Raw genomic sequence first — 13554 nt, forward strand, 5'->3', positions numbered from 1 at the left:
CTAATAGAAATTTTTACAGAAGCAGGTTTTTTTTTATAAGAAATCTTTTAAAAAAAGAACATTTTAAATTTCAGGACATCACCAAAAATCCAGTATTTAGTTTAAGATTCTCGAAAAATACCAAACTTTTCCAACTCAACTTGAATGCTGGAGTAAAAGCTTCAAAGTCTATAGCTTAAAGAAAGTATGATACATTCCAAGAGGACACCTTTTGCCATGCATTTAAAATATGCTAATAAAAATATCCGATGTTTAAACCTGAAATATATTTTCAAGAAGTTAAAATCACCTTAAAATTGAACTTGAAGATTGTCATCAACTTAGGTAAAAAAACCGAAAATGTTCATGAAATGAATTGAATCGAAAGAAAGTCATTTAAACCTTCGTTACTCCTTTAAATTTGAATTAAGAAATAAACTATTGAATAAATAATCAATCTCTTCAACGATTAATGCCAAATTAAAAACTTTTTTTTTTGGTTTTTGATATATTTAAAACGGATCTGGAAACAATTTCCAATTCTATTAAAATGAATCGAAGAAAAAGAAAATGAATAGGAAAAGAGGAAAGAAAAAAAAAAAAACAATAGATGAAGAAGTTCTATCAATTCAAATTCAGAAATCTAAACACCAAAGGGACGAACGGTGCAAAAATGAAGTAAATTGCTATGACAGGTAAAAGCTGATTAAGAAAAGAAAGAGCAAAAAAAGAAATTTACAAAACTCCAAGTTAATTAAATTCTCGGAGTTGTTGCGGTTTCTAATTTACATATAACATTAACCAAGCTTTCTTTAAGAAATTGGTTTTGTTTAAAATTGTTGCTCCTTAAACGAGAAAGCGATAAAATCTGTTTAATTTCTATTAAACAATACTTCACCCTCTTAAAATTTAATAAACTGTTTCATCGCTTTAATAGATAGCTCATAACTTTTTTAATTTCATCTTTTGCTCTTCCATATTTTTTTCAAGAAAAACAACAAAAATATAATAATTGAAAATGGTGGAAATTTCGTGACGTTCTTATCAGGAAAGACGTCACGCAACCGAGCCGAAGTTTTGACCAATCGGAGCGTATGTAAGGAAGTGAGACATACATCATCCCGTATGTCGTTTTGTCCCCCTTTAAAGATCCATGTAGTTCGCTCACTTGATCGGAATTTGAACGACGAGTAAATAAACAAAATTGGGTTTCTTTTGACAGAAAGTGCTTTTGATAGTTTGAATGCCAAACTCGCACATCTCTGGCACATATCCAAAGTATGGGGACATCTAGATCGATGGGGTTTGGTGACATCTACACCTGCTCCAGCAATTGTCTTCAAAACAATAAGAATTGAAATTCTCAACGAAATAGACTCTCGCTTAATGTTATCTATTTTCTTGTCGAGTTAGATGGTTCCGTTAATTAATTATTTTCTCTTTTAAATACGTTTAACATTTAATTAACTAGTTAAAAGTTAGTCTAGTAGGAAGCGATGGTGGCATTTCTGTCAGCTTACTTCTTTTCATAACGATTCTGCGATTGAAATTCAAAAGAATAGCAATTCAATAACAATTCGTATTTGTCGAGGGGTGTTCGAACCCATTACGACTTCGTCTGGCTCAAATTTAGTTATACGAAACACACATAAACTCAGTTAATTTCTGTAGTTTGGTAAGCTATTGCGCTTGCACCAAGCTCTCGGAAAATATTTAATTAGTTGCTGAAGGACCCCTGAGATAATTGATGTTTACCCTCAAGCTAGTCAGGCCGCAATGCAGATTTATCCCTTCACCAGCCCCTTCAGGTGTTTATCTCCCTCTTATCCCCATGAAACGCGGTTAAATAATAGAATAATATATAGCAAAAGGTCAGAGAAAAAAGTTTAAGGGAATTGACTTTCGCAAGAAAAACTTTATTAAAAAGAAAATGTCAAATTTTGCAATATTTACTCGAGTATAAATAACGTTCTGCTTCGTTGGTTTTGATGAGGGAACTGTCTCCTCCTCGATTCAAGGTAATCTTACCCCCCAGGCAATAAGTGGGAACGAATTCCTATAACAACGGGACCTATAATTGGTAGACGGCCAAGTCGTTGAGGCGCATTCTTTCATATAACAAGCTCAACAAAGAACGGACACCACCAGAGAAGAAGCTTTAAAAAATTCACGCGACAGGTATAAAGTCCGGAAAGAAAAGGTATAGGTATATAGCGAGAAAGAGTGTAGAGCACGTAGTGAACAAAGAAAACAAACAGGTATTACTCACAACCATGTATGTCGCTGCATAATAACTGCCGTACTTCACGTTGGTCCACGAGTAACGTAGAAATGGGGTCCAACACTTCTCCAGGACCGGCATTTCGCGGGGGTGGTAATGACGCGTTTCAATCTACAGAGATTCCATAACCAATGACGCCTTCCGTAATCGTGTTATGTTGTTCAACCCACTTTCCAAACGTTGCGCGTCGCGAGTTCACAGCCTTGCGAGTGCCCCGGGTCACATCGCAGTCAGACTGACATCAACTCCTGCCAACATCTACGTATGGCCTCGAAACGCCGGTGTCGCCATCTGTCGTCGAGTGGCAGAAATCTTTAAAAATTCACTCCCCGAATATCCTATTTTAAAAGATAATTATTCTCGAAAACTCGCGCTTTAATCAGAAACAAGTTATTTACAACACCCGACGGTTTCGTTCTAGAGTAATTATATTCTTATCTCTAGGATATTTTGGCTGAAAATGTCAAATAAATTTTCGATATTATATATTTTTTTAATGCTCCTTTCTTCCTCAATAAAAAACTTACTTTCTAACATATATCAAACTTTAAATACCATCAATAGATACTCCGCCTATATAAGTATGTAACTTAATTATAAATTTCCATAAAGTGTACATTGATTAAAGTAAAAAATCGGAATTAAAGTTAAGTTTAAGAATATTTAATTACCGTATATAAATAATTATTAACTTAATTTACAATCTATTTAGTTAATTATAAGCGAAAAAAACGAGCGAAACCGTAACCAACAACAGAAAATGTTTCTGTTTTACAATACTGGTATTATAAATTATCTCCAAGTGAAGATTGAGTTTCTACATTTTAATATTACTTTTTTCTTTTCTTATTTTCAGAGAAAATTGTCTCAGATTTTGAATTTTCTTAACTTTGTATAGCTTCAGATTCCTTGCAGACATCTTATTAAAGATTCTTCTTTCGTTTGACTCTCTCCATCACTTCATTTTTCATGTTCATATTCTTGGAATCAGCAAATTCCACTCAATATAGCTATTTTCTCCGTTATCTAAACTTTAAAATTTCGAAATTACCTACTCGATTTTGTAATTACCTTATCAGAAAATTAAAAAAAAAAAACTTTTTAAAGTATAATGATATATAAAAATTTTTATTTTAATTGAAGTAACTTTGCAGAAACATAAGCTTAACTATGATTAAATATACGATAAATAAATATTTTTCTTATTGATCCTTATAAAAAAAAAGTTGTGCTTAGAAAGTTTCTTTATTTTTATTTTATCCACAAAATTGTTTTTTTGTATTCTTTCTTCTTCGTTTTTATTTTGTGGGCGAAGCAAAATTGTCCTTGACATTTACTCTTCAGTAATTTAGTTATAGAAAATAAAGACTCAAAGTTAGTTCTTAACCGAATGAAATCATTGTTATCAAAGTTTGAAGTTTCATAGTTTAAAATATAAGTTAATAATGAAAATCCAGCTTAGAAAAAAATAAAAATAAAATAAAAATAAAACTTTAAAATTAAATAGATTTTGACGTTGAAAATCCTTAACTAAATTNATATATATATATATATATTTATAAAAAAAATCTAAAAAAAGTTTAGATTTAGATATTAAGATCTAACAATTTAGACCTTTACGAGATTTAAAATGCAGTCCAATCTCAATATAATGTCTTTTAAATAGTGCTATCATCATAAAACGTTAATGAATATTACAAACATTAAACAGAGAATCTTTCAGTGTCTATGAATTGCGACATTATCACCAAATCACGTGATTTTCGAACTCTCAAACTGGAATTTGTGTGTAGACGTCATCACTATACTTAATTCTTATTGTGTAAAGTCATTCAGTTAAGTGTCACCCTCGATTTAGTGCCGGGGTGACGCTAAATCGAAGTGTGACTAATAGAAAATAATTGACTCCTTCTACTAATAGAAAATAATTCTCCTTTTCTTGTACAGTAAACATTCGAATTCGAATTTTATTAGTTTAGATTTATTTTTATATTTTTAAAATAATGATATTATCTTCTAAAACTAATAAAAGAAACAGCTAATTCTAAGAAACACATCTAATAAAAAGTACTTTTTAAATTAAACAAAATCACATTAAAAAGCTATAAAATGAAATTAGTTTTTAAGTTGAATAGTTGTCAAATTTAAAAAGAATTCTAAAAATCTAGCTATTTTTCAATCGAAAAATAATAAATTTATTTAAATTTATAGCATTTCATAATAACAATTAATTAAAAAATAAGTAAATTAATTACCAAAATAACGTTTTCCAAAATGAAAGAACGGCGCATTTAATCGAAAAATACGTAAAATTCAACAAAATTTTAAGGGTAAAAAGAATTATGGAGCTGTTTAGAACAAAGCAAACTTTCTAAAAAATTTTAAAAAATTAAAAATTCAAGGGAAAAAATCGATAAAATTCGCAAAAGTAGACCAAGACTTTTAATTTAAGGATGTAAAAAGAGGAAGAAAAACTACCTCATAAATAGCATTATACGTTGTCCAGTTTAACAATTATTTAAGCATTAAGGACAGAGGAATTGTTTTGTTTTAGTCAAATTCCACTTCACTTAATGGAATGAAATTTGTAGAAAGGCAAAAGACCTCTTTATAATAGCCCAAAATAAAGGGAATGAAAAATNCAGTGTAATTAAAAGTTATGTATATTTACTATATCTATATCCATGACGTTTTAGACCATAGACAAAGAAGATATTTATTCTCATTTTTAGTTATTACTGTTATAATTAAGAAAAAATAAATTTAGTGATAAGTATCGGTGTGACTATTCCAAATGTTTAATTTAGAATAGTCCAAATTGGGTTCCAAAATTTATTTTGCCTATAACCCAGAAATCTATAACATGTCACTGTTTACATCTACTTTACTGTGTATTTACTACACAGTAAAGTAGATGATTTCGTATATGATTTCATAAATTCTCATAGAATACTGTACGATGTGATATAGCAGCACATTAACAAGCAATATAATATTATATCCTATCAGATTTATAGATCTTTCCCATCGTAAGGTTTTCATATATCATGTTTACATTAATAAATCTTTTATTATGTTATATTTATAATTACAGAACATTCTTAATTGTATAGAATCTTTATATACTTACGTATTTAATATAATTAGAAATCTAACAAAATAAATAATTTTGTATAGTAACTAAACTTTTAACTTAATAAATTAATTTAGTATTATAAAATATATATAAAAAATTAACAGGATAAAGAACTTAAAGTAATTAATTTATATTTCCGTAGATTAAAAATTTTAAATTTAATTATATTAGAAGAAAAATTAGACATTAAAACTTAATTTTCTCTCATTTTTCCATACGTAGTTTATAAAATTAAATATAATTTCATTCGATCCTCGTAAATGTCGAACTTTACACATCAACAATATTTGTACAAGGTGTAACTCTCAGAATTACGATATAATAAATAACTACAGGTATTAAAAATATCGTTAATTTTATGATCCAAACAATAAAAATCATATTTTAAAAATAATTATTCTCTTTCACATTAATATTGTAAAATAAAAGCTTTCTTCACTTTAAAATCTTTGAAATATTTCACTTTTTGAGAAAGTCCTCTTGAGATTATATGATAAATTTTTGTACATGAAAGAAAGAAATAGATAAAAATAAAAATAAAAAAATAAAAACAAAATCGAAAGTTTACGAGGGGACAAATTATAAGTAGACAGAAAATAACTCTCCAGTTAATTGATAACTATGTTTCATTTTAAGTTATGGGTTTGGTCTTTTTTTCCGCACTAAAATCGATAAAAATCGAAAGAAGATCACGTCAAAGGTGAAAATAATAGTAATTATTAAAAACCATGATATAAACTATGTTATATAAACTCTACTCTATCGAAAACTATAATAAATTAAGTCAAGAAGATTAAAGTTTTATTTTTATAATTATAAATAAGCTAGTATAGGAAAAAAAATTACATTATTTTAAGCTTACCTATTTTATCTTGATTAAAATAAGGTCCGAAGAATGTTGTTTGCCCATCGCAAATAACATACAATGCATATATCAAAAATGCAAAATGGAATACCTAATACAAGAAAAAAAATGTATATATAAAAATGGAGTATGATAAAATGTACTGTACAGTATATAAAAAATTTTAAAAAATTAAAAATTCAAGGGAAAAAATCGATAAAATTCGCAAAAGTAGACCAAGACTTTTAATTTAAGGATGTAAAAAGAGGAAGAAAAACTACCTCATAAATAGCATTATACGTTGTCCAGTTTAACAATTATTTAAGCATTAAGGACAGAGGAATTGTTTTGTTTTAGTCAAATTCCACTTCACTTAATGGAATGAAATTTGTAGAAAGGCAAAAGACCTCTTTATAATAGCCCAAAATAAAGATAATGAAAAATACTTATTAAACATGTAAAATTTTGATATTTTTAGAAATTTTACAAGCTATCTTTTGCCAAGGTGATAGTAAAAAAATTTTAAAAAAAGCAAGAAGAAGAAGACATCCTGTGGTTATATGATGGGAGCGTTAAAGGGAGAGATGTCGTAGAGTAACGCTAGAGGCTTCTTTACAGCATCACTCCTCTTGTCTTGTCATCGATTCTCATCGATCTTTTTTCGACTGTTAAGTCATTCTGATGAGAAACTACAAGATTTTAAAGGAATATCTTGCCTTGTATAAGTAAAGAAGTCGAAAGTTTCGACTTCTTAACTCGAGTTTCGAGCCAGAACACTTTTTAAAAAATACATAATCAAGATTTATGAGGCTATAAATAGATGAAAATACATTAAAAGAGGAGGTTAGTTGAAGTTTTTCGACGAGATTCCGTAAAGAAAATCATCATACGAAGCAAGTTTTGGTTGTATAGAATTGTAGCGATTGAATCTAGATAAATATATATATATATAAAATAGAGGGGCATGCAAAATGAAAGAACCAAATCAAGTTTGTGGTATGTCAAACAAACTTATATTGGAAGAGAACGGTAACGCCGAAGCATCATTCTTACCTGATTAAGTCTACTGTGAAATGACGCCAACATGAATGATGTGTCAATCCATCATGTAGATTATAAATGGCATTTTCTATATCGACAGACTCTGTAGATGAAGATTAGATTACTCTGCAGAATACTATAGGTTAGCTGAATTGTTCTATTGAAGATTCTGAAACCAGAACATAGCGTCATACATTAATATATATAGCAATTTTAATCTTTCTGGTGTTTTTAAATTAAGTGCCAAATGTTTTTTAAAATATTTAAAAATAATCAAAAAATTTAAATAATTTTAATGAGATTTTAATATTGTATTATATGATATTAAAAAATTGCTATATTTTATAAAAATTTTTTGAATTTTTTTATTTTAAAGTGGCGCCATCTAACGACAAAGTTTTCATAATTTCAAAACTTGTTAAAAATTATACTTACGTTTAAACTGAAATTTTATTATTTTTTAAATTATTTATTTTCGATTTTATCTTTACATATTGTAACGACACGCAACTAATATGAAAATATTAAAAATAAGTATTAAAATTTTTTAAATGATAAAAATAAATATTTTTTTACATCTTTATTTTTGTTTTCCGTAATTATATTTACACTAATTTATTTAATTAACTTACCATTTATATAAAAATTAAAAATAATTAATTCAGAATTAAGTTAACAGATGGCACCACATTTGTGTCGGTCCCAGACAGGCATTTACGTTTACCCAATCAATAAATAGCTGTGAAAAATGTCTGAAATTACAAATTTTTATGAATAAACGGATATTTTAGAAAGGAAAGCATTTGTTTTACTGATAAAAGTACAAAATTTAAACTTACATTAAGACAGGAAGAGAAACGGTATATAAATCTCTCCCGTTCCAAGTATAATTACAGTCCAGTCAAAGTAAATATCCATCTTTTAACAATATTTGCTACCAAACACGAAAAAAGTAAACATTAATAATAAATTATTTACCTGAATAGGTGAATAATCAGTATTTTTTCCCCAATTGGGGAGATTTTAGCGCACGCCGGTCACGTGAGCAACCCAAAACTATCGACAATTGGCAACAGGGCACTTCCCCACCGAGACGCACTCCCACAGGCTTATTGTATAGACGTCAAACAAAAACTTCCCACCGTATATTTTAACATATTTCCGGAAAAAAGCGAAAAATCTTTGGGTCGAAACTAGTACAATTTTCTATTTATTGCCCCGAAGATCGCGTGCCAATCGGTAAACATTGAGGCTAAAGAAATCAGATCCCTATTGGCATAATCCAGCTGTCCGAGTTTTTGGCTTGACCATTGGCCATTAAACAACGTGTAAGGCTAAGAAAAACCGTATTTATGATATTTGTATAGAGGGAAGACGATAGGACACGAGTGGACACGAATGGTTCTTTCCCACATTATATTCCATGAGAAGTAAATTACTCACTACCCACATTTATGTGCTTTTTCATTACCTATTTCTATCGGTTTTTATGAGAAAAACAATTTTTGTTCGCTCTCACAAAGTGACTTTTGTCTTTTTTTCTCTCAAAAGAGAGCGAGAGAAATTGCTGTTTTCTTCTGTGATGTGGTTTTCAACAATAATTCTTCATAATTTTTATGTGGATGAATTTAACTTATTTTTCAAATTTTTATGAATTTTTTTGTACAGTACTGTACTTGCATATTTATTTAATGCATGAATTGAATATAGAAATCATCAAAAATTAATTTACAAATTAATCTACACCATTTGTAAATTAAACAATTTTTATAAACAAAAACTTTTCTTTAAATTTAAGGTTATTAAATATATTTTCTAAAAATGAAGAAGTGAGAATTGAACGCATGTTTTTTTTTTTCTGCATGAAAGTCTGAATTGAAATGATTAATTTATGATTTATTTTAATAGAAGGAAAGATATAAGAGGCATAACATAAAATTATATGTTATTAGCCAACACAGTGTTTTTAATAAAAAGACACAAATTTTTCTAAAGAAAACAATCGTTCCATAAATCAAATACTTTTAGAAATCAAAGAAAGAAAGATGTAGTATTATACTCTTGCCCTTTTTGGATTATAAGCCTATGTATGTATGGGAGAAGATAAACCATTTTAGGTTTGAGAGCATCAAGTTGCTAAAAATATAATGGAATAAGTTTATTAATTACTGGAATAGATTTATAACTGTATATCTTTACTTAAGGATTTTATATTTAAATCCTTTTATTACGTATATGAAAGAATATTGAGTATTGTAAAACTTTTAAAATCAAATAAAAAAGTATATTTAAAAATAATACAATTGAAAACTAAATACAAATAAAATTTGCTGTCTTGTCAGATCATTTCTATGATTGGAAAGGATACGACAAAATAGCAAATTTTATTCTTTTTATTTAAATATTCAGTCTAGTTTTTAAATCTTTCTTTCTGTTTATTCTCATTCGCTTAAATTTCAATTCAATTTGTAACGTTAAAATTAAACCGACAAATTAATATAGAAGTGTAAATGATAATTAATGTTTTTAATTAGTGTAATTAATTATTGAAACTAATTAAAAACATTTAACAGATATGCTTATTTAATAAATTCACTTCAAGTTTAATCATTAAGAAACCCATTTGATACAAAGAAATTTCAGAGGTATTTTTAGTCCTTCCTTATATGATCATTCAAATTTTTCACGTTTAGAAACATGACACTTTTGGTTTACAAAGAAAAATTATAAAATAAATTTAAATATATAAAACCTTATTCTATTGTGAATCTATTTATCTCAGACACTTCATTAAAGTCTGAAATATAAAAATGTAAAATATGATATCATTTTCATCTATCTTCTGTTGTTATTAATTCTTTACGCACGAATTCATCAGGCCGTAAAGAATATAATCTAATCTACGCGTTTATATTGTCTAAAAATGAAGTTATTATTATAGTTTATGACACAAGTACCGTAAATTTTACTGAAAGCTTATAGGATAAAGGATTTAATAGGGCTATTAAGATCATGGAGAAATTTCAAATATATCGATTTAAATCTCATTATCTTGTTCTTTAAAAACCCTTATTGTTCGTTAATACATTTAAAAATATAAAAAATAGACTTGTATAATATATCATTTATTGATAAATTATACCAAAAACTTGAAATAGTTTACCATCATAAATGTCGTCGATTTCATTAAATAAATTAAAATTATACATAAAGATCTTAACTTATACTCGTAAACTTAATATAGTAGACTATAGATCTAATTAAGAGTTTAATTTAAACGAACTTCTCTCAATTTAAACTTGAAATAAATATGAAATTTTAAAGAAGAATAAATGGTCGTCACGAATTAAATGTGCTATTATTGAAGTTCGTCGCTTCTAAAAATTAATTTTAAACAGGTTTAATGAAATAAATTAATACAACCGCTACAAAGTTTAAAATCCTTAAAATGTATACATTTAATTTGTTTCATTATCTTTATAAGTCTCTCAATATATTTATTTATTAAACGTAATAGACGTCCTGTTACAAGAAATCTGTCCAAACTGAAATCTATTGTGATCTCTTCACAAACAACATTTAGGAAGGAGGAGCCAGGGAGGGGATAATTTCTTCCTCTGTAATCCTTCTTTCATAACTGGAACATTACAGGAAGTTCAATCAGGGTGGGAGTGACGTTCTAGCGGATTAAATCAGCTAATTATAGTGCAGGTCCCAAGAGACTATTTCGGTTTGTTTGGCCTGCTTTATAGCATCGATCTTCCTAAACTGATGCATGAATTGTTACAATTTATGAATATAAAAACATCAGTCGATATAAGATAGTAATGTAAATATAAATTAAAATTTTAAACTGCGCCAATTAAACTTATAGACTACATTATTAATTTACTCATAAGTATAGAGCACGAATTCGAATTTATTTATGCAAATTTTTTAATAGACTATTTTATTTAAAATATTATAAAATTGTACATTTATTTATATAATGCAGTTAATAATATTTGCATTGGTTTTCTATTGCAAAATAAATTAAACTGAGTATCGATTTTGAGAATTTTTATCGTTACCTGTAATAAATAATATAGGCCTACATTTATGCGCTATACTAAAAGGGCAAATAAAATTTATTAAATAATTATTTTAGTATTCACATAAAAACATAAAAAAACAATAGGATTATGTATTAAAAAGAATAAATTAAATTCTAAATAAAGAAGATATTTTTTAAACAGATTTTTGCGACAAAGCGGAGAAGATAAGTTGATAAATCGCTTACCGTTTATCAGATTATTTTCGAATTTTGCATATTTATCTTAAGGCTTATCAGCAAAATTGTATATAATCTACCATAGTTCCAAGTTACAACTTTTATCCGGAATGAGTATCGATTCCGAGAACACTATAGAGTCTTCGTATGAAAAGGGAAAAGTAAGCCTAGTACTAGTTAATAATGATTCAACAAATATCTATAACAATTATCGGCTTGTCAATTCTGGCGCCAGTCACGTGTACAGGAAGTTGTATCCATATCTACTTCCTGTTTATAATAAAACCGCAAAAATTAATGATCTGAGAATAGGAAGTGTAAGGATAATTTTGAAGTTAATTCGAATTTATAATGAATAATTAGAAAATTATAATTGTAGTTATATTGATTTACTAGTAAAGTTAATCTGTTACTTTGTGTAAAATAGCATGAAACTTTTATGTCAAGTTAACTATACATTAAAATGCAGTATAAAAAATGAAACAATAGAAAATTTTATCGTTAGGATAATCAAAACAATTGATATAATTGTAAAGTTAAAAATGCTTTTATTTAAAGTTTAAAAAAGAATACAATAGGTGACAATCAGTTACATCTAAGTGCTGTTGATAATGTTGACTTTTAGCTGCCAGCTGTTGTCGAAACAAATGCAAAGTTGTACAGTCTGACAGATGAAATTATATTGTATTTAATAAAAGACTTTTTAATTTTAAATAACGTTATACATAATTTAATTTTTATTGTAGACAAAAAGAGATTGAGAGAGTATCTAACGCATGATTCCAGGAATTGGTTTTTAAGTTAAAACTATAAATATTTCTCTCATTAAATATTTATTATATAATTTTATTCGGAATTAAAATTAATTTAAATATACGAAAAAACTTAATTAAACAGAAAGCATAATTTTAATTAAGTTGTAATGTTTAAAAAAATTATCCCGAAATTTAGCTTAGTTAAAAGTTATGAAGGAAACATCTGTGAAATTATACTTGAGATACAATGCATAGGAATGGCATCAATAGACAAAATTATAAAATAATTAATCCTAAATAACGAACGTAGAAAAGATTTAGGAACTGTTAAATTAAATAATAGCTTTATAAAAGACAATTAAGCCTCGCGTCAATGTAATGAAGTGTTGCAGCGCACTTTCACTTTTCAATCAGCGTTGTCCTCGCTCAGGGATAATTAATACAAAATGTTTTTAATAAGAAATACCCGAGGGAATTTAGAGTGGAAATCACTTGATTGTCGCAACTAAAACATCAATTTTGAACGATAGCGTGCAGGAAAAGAGCGTTACTCTAGGGACACTAACTAAATTGTTCCTAGAATTAAATGTCGTCATTTTATATAAATCCAATATTGTTTAGTACACGCTGGATTATCTTTTAGCCATTTTATTGAGCTATTAAAATATTTAAAAGTTAAATGGTTTCTTGCAGATTTACCTTGTGTTGTTCTTAAATTAGTTTCTCCTTCCGAACAAGATTAAGATTTTCGCAACAAATAACCGTTATTTGATCACAATGCCTTTAAACGGACCATCTGGCATCCATTGTAGAAGCGGGGGTGTTATAACTGACGTGGTAGAGTCCGTTATTGACCAGGACGGAGTCGAGCTGTCATCGTAGGAATGACAAATGATCAACATTTCGGTCACCTAAACCCGGTCAAAGTCGAGTGTTGGGCCATAGAAGTGATTGGGATATTCTTCGTCAAGTGCACAGCAGGATCGCAGCAGTCCAAAAATTGACTCTCTTGACAAATTACCTGCTTGGAAATTTGAAGTCTCTTTTACATCCCCCTCCTCTTACAAACAATGAAAGAGCCCTGGGGCGAAAACTTCCCTTACTAGAAAGGGGAGGGTTAAATAGCTTCTGGTCTTTACTGTATAAAATGGGAAAGGCTACGATTATTTTCTCGTTTGTTCACTTTTATTATGGTTATTTAAAGATTGATATAATATTAGAGTAACAGATAGAATGTGGAAGTTGCAA

At 28.0% G+C, this 13554-nt stretch overlaps 1 protein-coding gene and 1 long non-coding RNA gene across 3 annotated transcripts in view; both read right to left on the reverse strand.

Annotated features, from left to right (window-relative positions):
- The window catches only part of LOC111629938, a 35564-nt gene extending 32910 nt beyond the window's left edge, over positions 1 to 2654 (reverse strand). The window contains exon 1 of one of the 2 annotated variants that reach the window (XM_023373899.1): positions 2249 to 2654. In XM_023373899.1, coding sequence (XP_023229667.1) covers positions 2249 to 2341 — 93 coding nt within the window. In that variant the 5' untranslated portion in view covers positions 2342 to 2654. The remainder of the gene's footprint in view (positions 1 to 2248) is intronic. The other variant, XM_023373898.1, reaches the window with a different exon arrangement.
- A 3228-nt stretch (positions 2655 to 5882) lies between these two features.
- On the reverse strand, positions 5883 to 8216 carry LOC111629940. The gene is made up of 4 exons (XR_002757424.1): positions 8121 to 8216; positions 7914 to 8033; positions 7294 to 7450; positions 5883 to 6352 (listed from the first exon to the last, which is right to left on the reverse strand). It is a non-coding gene; the product is annotated as an uncharacterized LOC111629940 (long non-coding RNA).
- Between the last annotated feature and the right edge of the window lie 5338 nt (positions 8217 to 13554).

Source organism: Centruroides sculpturatus, unplaced genomic scaffold (genome assembly GCF_000671375.1).
Source record: "Centruroides sculpturatus isolate CEXI.00-Female unplaced genomic scaffold, Cexi_2.0 scaffold441, whole genome shotgun sequence".
NCBI classification, from domain to species: Eukaryota; Metazoa; Arthropoda; class Arachnida; order Scorpiones; family Buthidae; genus Centruroides; species Centruroides sculpturatus.